Here is an 18683-nt window from a genome sequence, read left to right as displayed (position 1 = left end):
TTAGTGTGTAGATCTATAATTTGTGAAGCAAAATTTGTACCTCTGTAGTCCAGTGACTCCTGACAAGATACTTGAAGTCACTCTCAGTCTATTAAAAGATACTGGAGAGAAAAAAATCTGATCTGGAACTTGTGGGTCATGTTCAATTAGTAGTTAAGAATGTATAAAGGTCAAAAACCAAAAGTGAAGCCAAAATATTTGACTCAGTGTTATGCCAACCTTTATTCTCATGATACATACAAATTGCTGGTAAATAATGCAATATCTTCTCTGAAAATTACATCATTTCATAGTAGAATCAATATGTATATACAGAAAAAAATAATTTGGCATGATGGGTGTTACCTGATAATGCTGAATATTATATACTAAGTTAAGACAGACATCCTGCTCTCATTTCTCTAGTTTATAGGGGCTGAGAACAAACTCACTAAGGACCTTTGCTTTTTTAGGCTTGTTTTCTTTCTCTTCCCATTTTCTGTTCTTAGCTGGTATTCATTAGGGCCTGTCCAGAAGAAATACTGAGAGAGAAAGGATTCAGCATTCAGTGCAGTTACCTATTAATAGCTCAGATGAAAGAGGTCTGGTGGAAAATGAGATAGAAGCTATAACATGGAAAGAGATATTAGATTATTTATGGAGTTTATTCCATTAAGCTATTCCTTATGCTCATTTCCAAGGCTAATTAAAAAAATTGAGCACACTATTTGTTCAGCCCAAAGAAAGTATTCTCATATAAGAACAGCTGCTGAGGAGTAGACTTACAAGCTATTTATAAAATATATTTTCATACATATATAAGGTATATTTATATTTTATATAATATATTTGTTCCCAAGTAACCCAAATCTTAGAAATATAGCTTTAAAAAATCTTCTCCTGGAGGGAAGGGATAAATTGGGAGATTGGGATTGACATATACACTGCTATATATAAAATAGATAACTAATAAGGACTTACTGTATAGCACAGGGAATTCTACTCAATATTCCATAATGACCTCTATGGGAAAGGATTCTTAAAAAGAGTGGATATATGTATATGTATAACCGATTCACTTTGCAGTACACCTGAAGTGAACACAACACTGTAAATCAACTATACTCCAAAAAAAATTTTTTTTAAATCTTCTCCTAATGCTGTGGTTAATTTCCTAACTGCTTTGACTATGTGTTTGTGTTGGCATAACATTTCTCATATCTTATCCATTTGTTGACAGTATGAGGCCAAAGTGTCAGGAGTTGTAGCTAAACATCAGATTTCTAACCTGAAAGAGTACTTAGGCAATGTTTGAGAAAAATTTCTAGTTTTCTTGCTATAAACATAGTTTTTACATCTTGCTATAAACATGGTTTTTACATCTGTTTTAAATGAACTTCTCTCCTTTTTTTTTTCAGTGGCAAAAATAGGATGTTTGAAGTCATCGGAGAGACACTGGAACATGATTTTCCAAGCTGGCTGGCAATGATCTTGAGACAGCTTTCTAATCCTGGATTAGTTATTGCTGTTATTTTGGTTATGGTGTATGTGCTTTCCCTCCTCATAGAAAGAGCCTTTGTAATGTTCTTCCTGCGCCTTTTAAGTTTCAGTGTTTTCAACTCTCTTTCTCCCCAGGGGTTGTGCTGTGACCTAACCAATTCAGCACTGATTACGTGGTGGTGAGAGGCTAAAATTCATGAGCCATATTCTGATCCTATTGCATGTAATTTACAGCCATCTGCATCTGTCTTTGCCTGCCTAGGATTATAAGATTTGTTTCCCAAGTAACCAAAATAATTATCAGTAAACAGCTACAGCAAGGGAAACATAAACACTAAATCTAATCAGCACATCAAGCTTCCTCCCCACCCCCCTGACCTCCACCTTTTTTCCATAAAGCATATGGCTGTGAATACACAGAAGTGATGAGCCTCTAAGTTAATATTCCCCTTGAGGGCCCTATAGGCTATATTTCAGGGCTAAAGGCTTAAGGGATCTTAGAAATTACCCTGTCCTTCTTCCTAGAAGGCCATTAATAACTATGTCTGCCCATGATGATAGAATCAGAGGACCAGAAGGGTCTTGGAAAGGTCACTTAGTCTATCCTTTCGAAGTCAGAGATGATATCCAAAGGGGAACTTGAGAGGGGTCTTTTGTTCCCGTATTACTTTCATTGGTTTCTGAGTCTTGGCCACCACAGGTAAACTTACATTCTAAGCAAAAAAAAATATATATATATATATATGCTTCCTATGGAAGAGCTACAAAAAGTGCCCCAGTCCTTCCTTTCAAACCCCAAGGCCTTCCTAAATAAAAAGTCTAGAACTGCCACTGATCTCAATCAAGGAGGGCAAGTATGAAGTCACCCTCGTGGACACTTTAGTGGAACAAAGCTGACACAAAGGGTTGGATTTGTTTAAATAAAGGTAAAACTAGGAAATGTCAGGGAGAGATTGGGAGAGAAATCCCAGTGGTTTAAGTAAATGAACTGGGTTCTGGGCCAAGTTGTTAGGATCGTCTCTGTGATGGTCGTGGTCACAAGCCACATCAGTGAGGGCAGGTGTCATCTTCAAGTTTATAAATTAAGAAACTGACTTGGAGGAGGGAAGGGATTTTTCCCTCAGTGAGAATACATCAAAAATGACAATAGTAGGGCTTTGACAGTAAATCCAGCGCTCACCCCTTTACACCATGATGCCTTCTTTGAGGGAGAGCTAATAGCCTGTAGGGATAATTAAATAGTAAAACAGATTATTTTATGTAGTACAGAACCTTGATCATGGGGTGCCGTTAAGAATCTGATAGTAAATCTCTGGTGCAGATGTGTTAGAAAATGACTTGCTGGATGCAGCATGTTTCACCAGATGGCCCTGGAAGTGATTTTCCTTCTTAGTGTTTTTACAATACAGTGGCTTTTGAGAGCATGGCTTTTAGGAGTCAAGGCCTTTTCGTGGTAAAAAGGAGGTCTTGTTTTAAAACACACACACTCAAAACAATGTCAGATTTTATGACTATATTCTTGACTTATTGAGAGAGATTTATTTTTAAGCAAAAGAGCAACATTGTTCTAATGCCACTAATTAAAGATTTAATAAGCTGCCCCAGGGGTATGGAAGAGGAATGAACACTGCCTTTGTTCCAGGCACGATCCATATATTAACTCATTTAATTTCCACAATAACCTTAAGAAGTTGGCCTCATTAATCATATTATTGAAAGCACATGGAAGATCTGCCCCAAATCAAATGGCTAATAGGTAAATTCAAACCCATGTCTTTTTATTCCCCACCACTTATTTCCCACCTACTCATTTACAGCACCAAACACTGAGTTCAGGCTGAGTGGAAATGCTCAGAAGAACTGGAAGCCACTTGTCAGAGATGGTCCACACCCAGGGTTGGCACACTTTTCCTTAAAGGACCATATAGTAGTTACTTCAGGCTTTGTGGTCCAAGAGGCAAAATTGAGGATATTATGTAAGTACTTATGTAACTATTTTAAAATGTAAAAACCAATCTTAGTTCATGGGCCATACATAACAGGCTGGGAGTCAGGTTTGCCCCAGAGACCATAGTTTGACAACCCCTGATATAGACTGTCTAGAGGGAAACTGGCATGATATAAGGTCAAATAGATGTCCCACAAGGATGATTTTAGTTCTGACGTTTTGATTTAAAACCCGAAATTCAGCTTATTACTGATTTGATTTTTCAAATACTGAGGTCTCATCTTCAGCACTTTATGATGCCCATACAGTTGGCTTGGATTTTTTTTTTTAATTTATTTATTTATTTTTGGCTGTGTTGGGTCTTTGTTGTATGGGTTTTCTCTAGTTGCAGCTAGCGGGGGCCACTCCTCGCTGCGGTGTGCTGGCTTCTCATTGCGGTGGCTTCTCCTGTTGCGGAGCACGGGCTCTAGGCACGTGGGCTCCAGTAGTTGTGGCATGCAGGCTCACTAGTTGTGGCTCACGGGCTCCAGAGCACAGGCTCAGCAGTTGTGGCACACAGACTCCATCGCTCCGTGGCATGTGGGATCTTCCCGGACCAGGGTGCAAACCTGTGTCCCCTGCATTGGCAGGCGGATTCTTAACCACTGCGCCACCAGGCAGTCCTGGCTTGGCTTTTTATTACCTTTAATTAGAGAATGTTTACAAGCATTTTGAATTTCCCCAATGAATCATATTACATCAGCTTGGTTGGTTTTTGGGTAACTGAGTAGAGTTTGAGCTAGTTCCCTGCAGGCGGTTTCATTCCTTTGGAGACTAAAAAATGATCTATGAAGAATACTCATTGAAGGTGCATCTCAAGGTAGAAAAAAAGTGATGGATAAATAGAGAATTACAGAATTGCAAATGACTTGTGAGGTCTTTGAGTTCTTCCTCCAAATGCCGGCACTTTTCTAAGAAAACAGACACACCATATTTATTGAACACCTAATTCATGCCAGATATTACACCAGATGCTTTCATGTATGTAATTTCATTCAAAATCCTATCACTTGTATAAGAAATAAACCCAGCAGAAATGATATCAATAATCTTGTTGCTAGCAGCAGATGGCTCATAAAGGTTATGATCTGGCATGTTGGTGAGTAGGGGAAATGTGTTCAGTAACCAGTTATTTGCAATAAAGGGCAATGCCAGTTATGTTTTTTTTTTGTTTTTTGTTTTTTGTTTTTTTGTGGTATGCGGGCCTCTCACTGTTGTGGCCCCTCCCGTTGCGGAGCACAGGCTCTGGACGCTTAGGCTCAGCGGCCATGGCTCACGGGCCCAGCCGCTCTGCGGCATGTGGGATCCTCCCAGACCGGGACACGAACCCGCGTCCCCTGCATTGGCAGGCGAACTCTCAACCACCGTGCCACCAGGGAAGCCCCGTTTTGTTTTGTTTTTTAAATGCATTCTTTCTTTGTTTTGCTTTGTGAAGATGAACATGTTTATTTTTGCAAAAACGTTTGGCTGGAATTTGCTCTTTTTAGAAATGTCACTTAAATGCCAGGACTATTCTTTTATGAAATAGTTTCTTGTGAAGGAGAGAGAAATGCAAACAATACATTCTATGGATGAAAAAAAGCCATGTTAATTAACTATGACGATGAGGATTATGGTCTTAGTTGTAAAAGCCAAAGGAAGGAATTTAAAGTGGAAAGTCAGTTTCCTTTTTATTCCACACATTCCCTAAGCTTCAAGAGATTTTCTGTTCTATTGGATGCCATTGATATCGATTTGAAATGGTGTTTTCAATTATAACTTAAAGTGATGTTAATACATTTCCAAGAAGAACCTAAAATTAGGCAGTGAGGAACATCAGACAGAGCCCTGGGCTGTGGAGGAGGAGCCTTGGGGGTCCAACTTCCCAGGTCCATCCCAGTTGCTGTGGAATTCTGAATGTACTTCTTCACCTCTCTGTACTTCAGGCTTTTATCTACAAAAGAGGTTCAGAGTAGAAAATACCTTAAAGTCACTCCAGTGCCAACATTATATGATTTAGTTAATGTAAATTTAAGAAGAATCTTGAGGAACTGAAAAATACCATAAATTTTATTTTATTTTTTTTAAATTTAGTTTGACTATCTATTATCTCAATTCTACTGCAAAAGGCCAGAAGGCAGCAAATCTGGATCTAAAAAAGAAGATGAAACAGGTAGGATACAATTTATTTCAGAGAAATATTTGTCTTTATTAATGTCAAGTAGTAGAACGCATCAGGAAATCTCATGTTCTTCTTCTCTACTATTTTTTATTATGTAGCAAGCTTTGGAGAACAAACTGCGAAACAAGAAAATGGCAGCTGCACGAGCAGGTTTGAGCTATGTTATGTTTGCATTCTTTCTCCCCTACAAACAGTATGCTCTTCCTTTTTTTCCTCTCAAAATAGGGCATTTGATGCAGAGGAGCATTACTGCCCCAGCAAGTCACCCCATACTCTTTACTGTCCACCTTTTTAAGCCCTTTTCAGGCATCATATCCAAGGGGTTTGGTTGTTTTCCAGTGGGAGAAAGAAAAGAGAAAGAAAACTTCAGGAATATAAAAGTAGCAGTAGTGATAGAAAAGGGATCTTGCAAATTGACGGAAGATGAAGAAAACATCCACATACATAGTCATACAAAGAGCAGATACAGATGCCTAATCTCTCCTGCCCATTTTGACCATATTTATACATAGATGGATACACTGGGAAGATGCTAATAGTATCCTCTAGGCTCATCACTGTTGCTTTCCCAGAGCCTTCTCTAATTTGTTAACCTCTCTTACTTTTTAACCTCTTTAATTTTTAAACTATTAGAATAAGGCATACTCTTATTTGCCAAAATTACTGATATGCTTTGCCTTCTACATGCAAAAGTGATGCCTAAGAAATTCAATAAAAATCTTTTCCAACTCCTCCCTCATTCCCAACTCTACAACTCTTTATATTAGTACGGCCTTTTTTCCCCCTGTAAGTAATAATAATAATAATAATTTTAAAAACTCAACCCCAATTAGTTTAAGTAAAAAAATGTATTGGTTCACACAAATGAACAGAAGAGTGGTATGTAAATTTTCTGGTCACATTTTACCCCAAGTTTAGAAGCAATCAGGATTGAACCCCATTTCTCTGTGGTTCTTTCAACACTACACTCCTTTTATGTTGGCCAGCCTTTACGGCAGCAAGAGTGGATGCAGCAACTTCTAATGATGTCGTGTCCTTAGATTATATTTGTCTTAGTTTTTTTTTTTTTTTGTCATTAAGCTATTTGTTTCTTAACTGCATTAATTTTTTTTCAGCTCTATTGAGGTATAATTGACTAATAAAATTGTAACACATTTGAAGTGTATAATGTGATAATTTGATATACACATACATTATGAAAGGATTCCCACCTCCAGTTAATTAACACATCCATCACCTCACATATTTACCTTTTTTTAGCACATTTCAATTATACAATACAGTGTTACCAACTATAGTCACTATGTTGTACATTAGATCCTCAGATGATATTCATCTTATAGCTGAACGTTTTGTACCCTTTTACTAACCCCTCCCAATTTCCCCAACCTCGTATCTCTGGCAACCATCATTTTACTCTGTGTCTATGTGTTCCACTCTTTTGTTAAAGCTTCCACATATAAGTGATACCGTGACATGTTTGTCTTTCTCTGTCTGGCTTACTTCACTTAACATAATGCCCTCCAGGTTCGTCCATATTAAATGGTAGTACTTCTTTCTTTTATAAGGCTGAATAATATTCTATAGTGTGTGTGTGTGTGTGTGTGTGTGTGTACACACACACCACACCTTCTTTATCCATTCGTCCATAGATGGACACTTAGGTTGTTTTCATACCTTGGCTGTTGTGAATAATGCTGCAATGAACATAGGAATACAAATGAATGATTTCATTTCCTTTGCATATCAATCCAGAAGTGGGATTGCTGGATCACATGATAGTTCTGTTTTCAGTTTCTTGCAGAACCTCCATACTGTTTTCCATTGTGACTGCACCAATTTACATTCCCACCAACAGTGCACAGCGTCCCCTTTCTTCCCATCCTCATCAGCATTTGCCATCTCTTGCCTTTTTGGTAATAGACATTTTAACATGTGTAAGGTGATACCTCATTGTGGTTTTGATTTGTGTTTTCTTGATGACTAGTGATGTTAAGCACCTTTTCATGTACCTATTGGCCATCTGCATGTCTTCTTTGGAAAAATGTCTATTCGATCATTTGGCCATTTTTAAATTAGGTTATTATTATTATTATTTTGCTATTGAGTTATATAAGTTCCTAATATATTTTAGATATTAACGCCTTATCGGATATGTGGTTTACAAATATTTTCTTCAATTCTCTAGGTTGCCTGTTCATTTTATTTATGGTTTCCTTTGCTGTACAGAAGTTTTTTGGTTTAATGTAGTCCCATTTGTTCCTTTTTGCTTTTGCTGCCTTTGCTATTGGTGTCAAATCCAAAAAAATCATTGCTAGGAAAAATTGCAAGAGCTTTTCCTCTAAGTTTTCTTGTAGGAGTTTTATGCTTTAAGGTCTTATATTCAAGTCTTGAATCATTTCGACTTGATTTTTGTGTATGGTGTAAGTTTAATTCTTTTCCATGTAGACGTCTAGTTTTTCCACCATTATTTATTGAGGAGATTATCCATTTTCCATTGAATATTCTTGGTGTTTTGTCAAAAATCAATTGACCATATATGCATGTGTTTATTTTGGGCTCTCTATTCTGTTCCATTGATCTTTGTGTCTGTTTTTATGCAAATACCATATAGTTTGGATTACTACAGCTTTGTAATATAATTTGAAATGAGGAAGTGTGATGCCTCTAGCTTTGTTCTTTCTCAAAATTGCTTTTGTTATTCGGGGACTTTTGTGGTTCTGTATGAATTTTAGGATTTTTTTCCTATTACTGAGAAAAATGCCATTGGAATTTTGATAGGGATTGCATTGAGTTTGTAGATTGCTTTGGGCAGTATGGGCATTTTCACAATATTAATTCTTCCAATCATTAACACAGAGTATCTTTCTATTCATTTGTGTCTTCTTCAATCATTTATTAAAGAAATTTATTTGTGTCTTCTTCAATCATTATATAATGACCTTCTTTGTTTCTTGTTACAGTTTTTGGTTTAAAGTCTGTTTTGTGTGATATAAGTAGAGCTATGCATGCTTTTGGTTTCCATCTGCATAAAATATCTTTATCCATCCCTTCACTTTCAGTCTATGTATGTCCTTAAAGCTGAAGTGAGTCTCTTGTGGACATCACATAGTTGGAAGCATTTATGTCGCACATATCTGCAGTGCTTTTGTATTTGCTCTAGATTGGGACTATAACTTAATATTATCAAATTAGTATTTAGAATAGTGAATGAAATGTTCTGACTTCTAAGATCTGAATTCTAGTTAAGGCATATTATTACCTTTGTTTTAAATAATATAATGTTATTGCATACTAATTTACCTGATATTTTCCCATGATTTGTTAAAAATATGTATAACCTTTGTGAAGGCAAAGACTATATCTTATTTATCGTTGTTTCCTCAGGACTTAATATAGGACTTTATATATCAGTCACTCAATAAATACCTACTAATTTTCTAGGACAATGGACAATAAGGAATTCTTTTACTGGAAAAATTTGAAATGAACAGATTTCTATACTAATTACATAAGCAGTAATGAATGAATAAACATTTCAAAAAGAGCAGAACTTTTATTCTCCTGTCTTTAGAATTTGTGAGGATTTTGTAAAATATAGGAATATTTGACAACAAATATTATAGCAACCTGGAACACATTTGAAGGTATAGATTTCAGGCCACCTCATTCAGAACCATTAAGCAAACTGAAATTTTTATTTACCTCTTCTTTATCTTCTTTCTCTGTCTCTTGATTTATTTATTTATTTATTTATTTATTTATTTATTTATTTATTTATTTTGAACAGCTGCAGCTGCTGGAGGCCAGTAATTTTCATGGATATTCTGGAGGCCCAGAAGTATTCCTCATCATACTGTTCAAAACCAGTGACTTATGTGAAGGCCCAAGTAAAAAAAGAAGGATCTCTACCTTATTCCAAATTAGGGATTTGTTCCTGCACCACCACTTTCTCCCCTGAGCAACTCCCCTCACATTTTCTTTAACAAATTGAGTTTAAAATTGTGTGTGATGGAGAAGTATGGATTACTGGCTTACTTTTTGGGTTAATTTAAAAACTTTTTACTCATATGGACTTTCATTTTATACATATCTTTCTGCCTTAGTTTTCTTAGCCTGGAAGCAGGAATATTTCACCTTCTTTTTTCTTCTAAGGTCAGAAATATCTTTATAAAGTATTCATTGTAATCATTCGTTAACTCACTTTTTTTTTTGAAATTAACATCTTGTTTTCCCTTTTCATTCTGTCTCCCCATCCATGGTCCCCACAAATATACACCCAAAACCTTTTTATTTGCTGCTGGATTCAGTATGAAAAGGAATGGGCTTTTTAGAAGAAAAATCTCATGGGTTATCTCTTTGGGCTTCTGAGAGGTACACATAGTTTAAACCATATCAGGAGGTTTATATTAGCAAGCTTTGACCTGAACTGTGTTTTCTCATCCTGATGGGTCCCTACAAGTACCAGAGCCGGAGTCCATCGGGTCTGGGAATATACTGGTGACCCATGTCTTACTGTATATGGTGAGGTATGGTTCCCTATTCCCTAGTTGACTTTGGGGTTCAGCCTTTGCTATCTTCATTCCTCAGTGGATGGGTCAGTAGGAAGAGGTTTTGTGTCAGTTTCCCTGCCTAATACTCCAGCGTCTTCTCTGGACTGGACTTTAATTCAGTCAACTTGATTGGAACTTGGACTATTTCAGCTTGGACTATTTCAGTGCTTTACTAGACCCTTCCCAGAAGCGTATGTGCAAATTGTGGGGGAGTGAGTTTGTAATAAACACTGGGACCACACTGAGTGCATGACCACCAGGAACTACAATGAGGCCAGTACCTCTTAATCTGTTTACTAAATATTTATCAAACATTATGTGTCAAACATTTATCAAACGTTATATATCTTAAGTATCACCTGCTCTCTAGATTTTCTCTACCACTTTTTGCCCTACCTGCTATATCCTTAGTTTCTAGCATCTTCCAGAATACTAGATACTAGAACTTGCAAACCTGTTTTAGGATCGAACAAAATTAATGATACCTTCCCACTCGGGGCAAGACTGTCCCTTTCTTCACAATGACACAGATATTATAGTACACTATCAGTATTCAGAAAAAAGATTTGCTTTCTCTTATTCTCTATTAAGTGCAATGTCTAACAAAATCCAGTTATTATTCTACCTTTTTCAGCTCTCTTCCAAAGTTAGGACATCTTGATGGACAAATAACCCTAGACCTCAGAGTTGGCATCACATGCTTAGTAGATGGGATGCAAACAAAGGAGTTTAGCCCACAATGGAAAACCAAGTTCCTGTGGAAAAAAACAAGGGAGTGCTTTAGCAGAGGGAATCCAATGCAATGTGGGTAAGATGGGAGTCTGATGACTTTACTGCCTCCCTTGAATCAAAAATATGGACCTGGATAATATCCAGTTACAACTTTCTTTTGCCTTGTTTGGTTCACAAAAGTAAAAAAAGTGTTTCCACAATTCATTTGTAAAGAAATATATATTAAAAGAGTAAGTAAGCAGGCTTCAAAAACAAGAGACTTAAGAATGGGATGGGCAGATGTTCTCAGCTCTCAACTCAGATACACACTTGATTTTTCAGAAGACACATTGAGACCTAAGAATATTTTAAAAAATAAACTGTAGTCATAGCCTTTATTCATATCTACTTCCTGCAAGAAGGAAACAGCATTATATGATGGTGACAAGATTTCTCAAGGCCCTATATGAGGTTTCTTTTTCTCAAAGTTCTCTTGTAATGGATTGCCTTGGATGGTCCAGCTGCCTTTACCAGGATGGGTCTTGATGACTTAGTAATTATGAATGATGGAACAATGTATACATGAAATACTTGACCTCTTCTGGGAACTTAGGTATTATATAACACACATCTTTTTCATACACACCAAGAAGGTTTCATACAAATCCTTGGTCATTTAAAAATTTATAATAGTGGTACACGTTCATTACAGCAAATTTAGAAATTTTTAATAGAATTAAAAAAGCAAAAGAACCTGTAATTCCACCACCCAGAATAACTTCTGTTAACATTTTGGTGTATTTTTTTCTCAGATTCACACACACACATAGACTCAATAAAATATTTTGGATCATAAGATATATTTAGTCTTTATCCTACTTTCTTAGTTAACATTTTCCCATGTCATAAAAATTACTTCAGAACATTTTTTAATAGCTACAAAATATTTTTTGATATTAATACAGCATAATTAGTCTATTCTACTGTTGTACATTTAGGTTGATTAAAGATTAAATATTAACTTTAAATTTGGGTCCTTTCAGGACACATTTTTATGCAAAAGCATTAGTTTGTATAGACTTTTAAATCAACACATATACATTTGAAGACAGTTTCAGTCAATTTACTGATACAATTATATTACTTTCTATTACTTTCCTGATTCAGAGCAATTAGCCTTAAATGTCACTAAATTTTCTTTTGACACTGTTTTGCTTATGGCTATATAAAAACTTTTTAGGAACCATCTCATTTTTTTTAATCTTAAGGAACATATTTAAAATCTTTTTTTTTGGAAGTCAAGTTTCACATGCTGAATCAAATCAAGTATCATCCACATATGATAACCAATACAAATTGCCACCTGGGAAATTAATGATTTTTTCCTATTTTATTTGATTTACTAAAACTTTGGTCAAAGTTATTGTCTTTATGTTTTTATTTGTTATTAAAGGCAACAGGCTCAAAATTATTTCTCAATTCAAAGAATATCAGTCCTTGATATTTTACTGGAAGTTTAATTTCTGTGTTGCTGCTGCTGCTGAGGCTCATATTTCTCAGGTTACGATCACTGTTCAAAAGAAAAGCCTGGATGCATAACCTTGGCATCTTACTCATTGCTGGTAGGATACCAATCAGATTCTTTCTGCATCACTCATTGTCCATCATATGTAAACTAACAGAAACTCCCTAAATCAAATGATGTCATAGAAATATTCCATAACATAACAAATTAGTAATTGATCATGTCAAATGTATCATGACATCCAAATGTATCCAGGTTAAATTCAGAAGGTGATATAGGTTCTGAAATCCCCAGCTGGCATCTGAAGACTTCAGCAAGAATTTTAAGGGGAAAATACCATCTTAAAAGTGGATTAGAGGGCTTCCCTGGTGGCGCAGTGGTTGAGAGTCCGCCTGCCGATGCAGGTGACACGGGTTCGTGCCCCGGTCTAGGAAGATCCCACATGCCTCGGAGCGGCTAGGCCTGTGAAACGTGGCCGCTGAGCCTGCGCGTCCGGAGCCTGTGCTCCACAACGGGAGAGGCCACAACAGTGAGAGGCCCGTGTACCGCAAAAAAAAAAAAAAAAAAAAGGTCTGGACAGTATAAGACCCCATTATTACAGTCCCTCTTCTGTGTTAGCTTTCATTTGTAAACAAAAATATTCCTCACCAGCCAACACATTATACTTAAGTGCGTGATGAGGATGAACTGTAAAGAGTAATTAAGAGATCATTTAGTGCTTCAGAGAGGAAAACACATTCACCAATTTGCCAGATAATTATTAATAACTATTTTGTATGCTTGATCTTCAAAGGGAAAGCAAATTTCTAACTTTATGATCTCTGTTGCGATAGTGTATAACTGTGCTCCTTTTATACAGAAAGAAAAGGAGGCAGGCGCAAATTAGGTGATCTGCCCATTGCAGTAGTGGAGACACTGTGGATCGGAATTTGGAGTATCTGTGAGTTACATTCAGCTCAGGTCCTGGGAAGGAGCCTGAGGCTGTGTTCAACAGAGCACCGGATCAAAAGAAAGAACTCCCCAGCTTTATTCTCTGTGCTGTATTGTTTTTTACTGAAAACAGGAATACAATATTTGCAACTAAAAAAGAAAATTGGCTAATAGAACTGCTGAGATCTTTGGAAAATCTTTGAATCTTTTGCATCTAGATGCTGTGTAATCATAGCCGGCTCATTCTCACTTAGCACTGGTTTCATTCCTATGTATCTGATTGGCCCAGCTGGGCTCAGTGCTGGCCTGCAATAACAGTGAGAATGTGTCCAAACGGAGCCACACAAGGTAGCTTTTGCTTTTCCTCCATACTGTAGGTTAGGAGGCACCAAAATGTTATTCATTTTGTTAATCATTTGTTCTTTTATTCAGCAGTTATGCTATGATTCTTTGTTTATCAGTCAAACATTCCCAAATATGGGAATGTTCATGCTCATTTAAAACAGGGAAAAATTAACATTTGCCATGTGACTTTATGGAAATGGTTCAACCTCTCAAAACCTTGTTTCTCATCTCTAAAAAACGGGGATAATAAGAGTCCTACTCCATAAACTTTCTACTTGGGATTAAAAGAGATAGATCCTGCAGAGATCACAGCACCAAACCTGGCACATAGTTAGTGCTCGATAACAGCCATGGCTGTCACCCTTGTTCTTATGGCATTCCAAATATTTGTAGCTGTGGTTTAATTATTTTTCTGCTTGACCATACATCTAAACTCTGGGAAGAAATTGAGAACACCATTGAAATGAGAATTTGTCAGGGCCTTATCATTTTTACAAATGGAACACTGAAAATATCATGGTGATCCCCAGTATCTAATTTTAAGTAAAAACAATATTACTCTTTTTTGTTTTTGTTTTTTTGCGGTACGCGGGCCTTTCACTGTTGTGGCCTCTCCCATTGCAGAGCACAGGCTCCAGACGCGCAGTCTCTGCAGCCATGTTTCACGGGCCTAGCCGCTCCGCGGCATGTGGGATCTTCCCGGACCGGGGCACGAACCCGTGTCCCCTGCATCGGCAGGCGGACTCTCAACCACTGTACCACCAGGGAAGCCCCCAATATTACTCTTAAAACATTAAACTTTCATACATGCTGAAGTCATGCTTTCTGACTCCTGAAAGTCATTTAGAAGATGCTTCTTTCTGGAAAAAAAAAATCCTTTGTTGTTTCTCTAATACCTGCTTACTTGCTCTGTCAAGTAATCCAGGCATGGAATTAGCAATCTGTAATGTTGATGTGCTTATAAATTAGAGGGTAAGACCCTATAGGCATGGCTAGTGTTTTGCAGGAATAATATAAATGGACTAAATACATAAGGACTGGACTGTGAGTCAGCAGGAGCAGAGAGTATGACTGAATTGAATGTTAAAATCCTAAAGTGCTTTTTTTCTTTTGGGATCAAATATTTTCCCATATGACTTGATAATGGAAGTAAATGGGGGAAATGGATTCATTTATAAATTTTTAGAAATGATTCTATGTGTTAAGGCAGGTCAAACTGAATGACATTAATTAAGAGACATGTGAATGTCATACTGTGATGCATGATGTGAGGATAACCCTGAAAAAGACAATAGATTAACATGTCTGAAGGATAAGGTGCTTAGGTCATTGACCTCAGAATTAATAAATACATTTGTAGTGGAATACGATGGAATAACCCAACAGCAGGTGAAAATTAGCCTGCCGCAAAATAGGCCAAGAGCTGGAATTACAACTGATCTCAGTGGAACATGGAATGAGTTGATTCAATGGGAAATGTTTGTCCCTAGTGAAACAGTAGATAACACCCAGTGGAAACAGCCTTTGGATCTGCATCACAGAAAATGGTCCATGTATCTCAAGTCCACAGACAACTAAATAATCATGGGGGCTGAGTGGTGGTGTAAAAGAGCACAGGCTTGGGAGCCAGGGCCAAGGTTTAAGTTTTGTTCCTGACTGACTGAGAGTGTTACTCACTGGCCATATGATTTTTTGGTTGTCATTAATTAGCTTTTTGACCCAGGCTAATTACTTATTCTCACTAGGCTTCAATTACCTCATCTTTAAAATAGATAATTGTGTCCATGCGAATTGCTGCACGGATTACGAGATGATGCTGAATATCACTGAGCACCGTTTAGCACATAGTTTAGCACCCAGTTAAGGGCTGGATATATGTTACCCCTCATTCTCCTTTTTTGCCAAAATTTTTATTTGAAAAATTTAGTCATGTTTCAGTTTAAAAATTAGAATGATTTTAATTGATCTAATTCAGGGAGTTATCAAAAAACCAATTGCAAGGAAGATTTTACTCAATTGGAGAAAACCAAATCTCTTATAGACCAATAAAAACAGCTGTTCAGATTACTTTAGCACATTCTTGGTTATTTTTTAGATGAGTATGTTTTAGCAGCAGAGTGGCTTAAATTTAAGATAAGCAGCATTAAATGAATAAAAATGCATGTGATTGCCCATCAGGATCTCAGTGTTCTAGCACTGTCTCTGCTACTGGTTAGCTGTGTGACTTGTTGGAAGTCATGTCACCTTTTGAAGTCTCACTTGCAAGATAAGGAAATTGCACAGCATAGTTTCCAAAATTCTTTCCTGTGCTCTAAACCTGAGTGGCCCAATATGGTAGCCACTAGCCACATGTGACTATTGAGGACTTGCAGCATGAAATTGAGTTGTGCTGTAAATATAAAATACATGCTGATTTTGAAGACTGTATGAAAAAGCTAACGTAAAATATTTCATTAATAATTTTTCATTTTGATTATTGGAGAGATTATTTTGCATGTATTTGGTTAAATAAAGTTACTAAAATTACTTGCTTCTTTTCTTTAATGTGGCTACTAAGCTTTAATTGACAGGTAGCTTGCACTTGTGGTTGTGTTCGTTTCTATCGGACAGTGATGCTCTAAAAACTGAGTTTATGGAATAAATTTTAGTGAAGGTTTCAATTGTACACAGAGCTGGGTTTCAGAGCTACTAGGACATTTCTGATAAGCTGATAGAGCTGGTGCCTTCCACTTATTTGATTGTAGCAGTTGATTTGCACTGTGCAGGTGGTGGGGAGAAGCTGGGGAAAGGAATGGGAATAGATTAGAGTCCAGCGGAGACAGAGTCTGCAGACAGAATCAGATGCGGCCAGTTGGTGGAGGGAGGATTCTGGGACAGTGGGGTACAGGAGACGCTCTGTTGGTGGTCGGGGAGCACACCTAACACAAAGAAGGGAAGACAGACATTCTGCTCTCTGTGCATGGAGCGTTGACACCACTGTGGCACCACCATCAACTGGCAGCTTGGGGAGCACGGGCAGATGGCCCACTTGAAAGGATTCTGGTGTCCTCAAGGCAGACATCCATGACAGGCACGTCTCAGGCATTGGCTTGAAGAACTGGAGGAGCAAAAGAAGAGTGCAGAGCAAGCTTCACAGTGAACGAGCCTCATGGATCAGTTCATGGACGACAGACCAACTGACAAACAGGTGTCCCTTTACAGAGTATTAATGTTTATCTCCCCAGACGTAGGTGCAACAACACTTGGGATCTTAATGTTAATAAATACCTCCTTCGGACCTAAGGCTGGTAAAGTCTAGGGAAGTTTTTCAGCTAAGCAGGAATAACAAACTTTTAAAAATCAAAGTTTCTGGGGCTTCCCTGGTGGCACAGTGGTTCAGAGTCCGCCTGCCGATGCAGGGGACACGGGTTCGTGCCCCGGTCCGGGAGGATCCCACATGCCGCGGAGCAGCTGGGCCCGTGAGCCATGGCCGCTGAGCCTGTGAGTCCGGAGCCTGTGCTCCGCAACGGGAAAGCCCACAGCAGTGAGAGGCCTGCGTACTGCAAAAAAAAAAAAAAAAAAAAAAAAAAAAAAATCAAAGTTTCTTAAAAGCAACGATACGCCAGGTCAAAGAGAAGGCAGCATGCTCATGGTATCTTGCTTAGGTTGTCTGGGCATGTGGTGGGGCAGGGAGAAGGCTGGAAGGAAGAGTTGACAAACATACACTGTCATTTTTGTGTTGTCTTTTCTAGTGCTTTATAACCAGTGGAGTATAAATGGGGATCACGGAGTTTCCTTTTCTGGGCTAAAGGGATAATATTCTTGAGTCAATGACAAGGTTGAATGCTAAGTCATACCATTTCCTGAGCCTACAAATTAAAAAAAATTAAATGATCACTTTGTGACAAGCACCTGTGGTTAATTTTTCTTAAACACGTTGGTCACATGGCTTTTGATTGGCTTCTTACTGTTGTTGATCTGCCTGCTGATCTGTGATAGACTGTAAAAGAGTAATAAAAGAGGTTTAGCCCTAGGGATGAAGGCATTAGCTCTCTTCCCGATTTTCCAAGTTATTTAATTCTTAAATTCATTTTAAAGTTTAGAACTGGCTCCAAAATATTATGAAAATGTTACAACTCAGTTAATCACAAGCAATACTGAGTATTCCTTAGTGAATCCAATAAGCCCTTTTAGGAGGGATCTTGGAGTCAGGTTCAGGGTGAGACTGCTGAGATGTTATCCCCACCTGCTGGTGCACAGCCCAGCAAGATGAATCCTTACCTCCTTGACTGTGAGTGACAGCAGGTCTTTGCCTTTCTTGAGAACATCAGCTGGACTTCCAACTTTCTCCCTCTTTGTTCCTCTTCTAATCTCCCTGGAGACAACACGTGAGGCTATGTAGAACCAACCAGTCTTCAGTATCATTTGGGAAACACTAAGCCCTAAGACACAGATGCATTTGTGAGCAGTTAGTATCAGGCACTGTACTAGGTTGAGGAACACAGCACTGAAAATAGCAGATCTCTTTCCTTATGGAGGAAACACACAAGAAACCATCATAAAAACAAACGAATGAACCAAGAAAGTGAACGAGTAAATTAAAACAACAATAACAAAGTTACCGAACCAGGTTCGTTTTGCCTGATGCGCAGCAAGCCAAAATGCTGAGACCTGAAGGTTTGCAGCAAAGAGAGGGTTTATTCGCCAGGCAGCCAAGTGAGGAGATGGGTGAACAAGTCTCAAATCCACCTCCCAGAAGGCAGGGAGCTCAGCGTATATTTACAGGATGAAGAATAAAGAAGCAGGGCGGGGCTCCCCTGGTGGCGCAGTGGTTGAGAGTCCGCCTGCCGATGCAGGGGACACGGGTTCGTGCCCCGGTTTTGGAGGATCCCACATGCCGCGGAGCGGCTGGGACCATGAGCCATGGCCGCTGAGCCTGCGCATTCGGAGCCTGTGCTGCGCAACGGGAGAGGCCACAACAGTGAGAGGCCCTCGTACCGAAGAAAAAAAAAA

General features: G+C 38.1%; 1 protein-coding gene across 6 annotated transcripts in view; it reads left to right on the top strand.

Moving 5' to 3' along the window:
• Nucleotides 1-12370, top strand: part of TMC1 (transmembrane channel like 1) — a 385069-nt gene extending 372699 nt beyond the window's left edge. For all 6 annotated transcript variants that reach the window (XM_027105688.1, XM_027105687.1, XM_027105692.1 and 3 more), the window contains 4 exons: nucleotides 1398-1523; nucleotides 5540-5618; nucleotides 5726-5777; nucleotides 9418-12370. In XM_027105688.1, coding sequence (XP_026961489.1) covers nucleotides 1398-1523; nucleotides 5540-5618; nucleotides 5726-5777; nucleotides 9418-9440 — 280 coding nt within the window. In that variant the 3' untranslated portion in view covers nucleotides 9441-12370. The remainder of the gene's footprint in view (nucleotides 1-1397; nucleotides 1524-5539; nucleotides 5619-5725; nucleotides 5778-9417) is intronic.
• Nucleotides 12371-18683: the final 6313 nt, after the last annotated feature.

Source organism: Aethalodelphis obliquidens, unplaced genomic scaffold, assembly GCF_003676395.1.
Source record: "Aethalodelphis obliquidens isolate GAN/ISIS:26980383/991018 unplaced genomic scaffold, ASM367639v1 scaffold7, whole genome shotgun sequence".
Taxonomy (NCBI): domain Eukaryota; kingdom Metazoa; phylum Chordata; class Mammalia; order Artiodactyla; family Delphinidae; genus Aethalodelphis; species Aethalodelphis obliquidens.
This window is presented reverse-complemented; position numbering and strand designations above follow the sequence as displayed.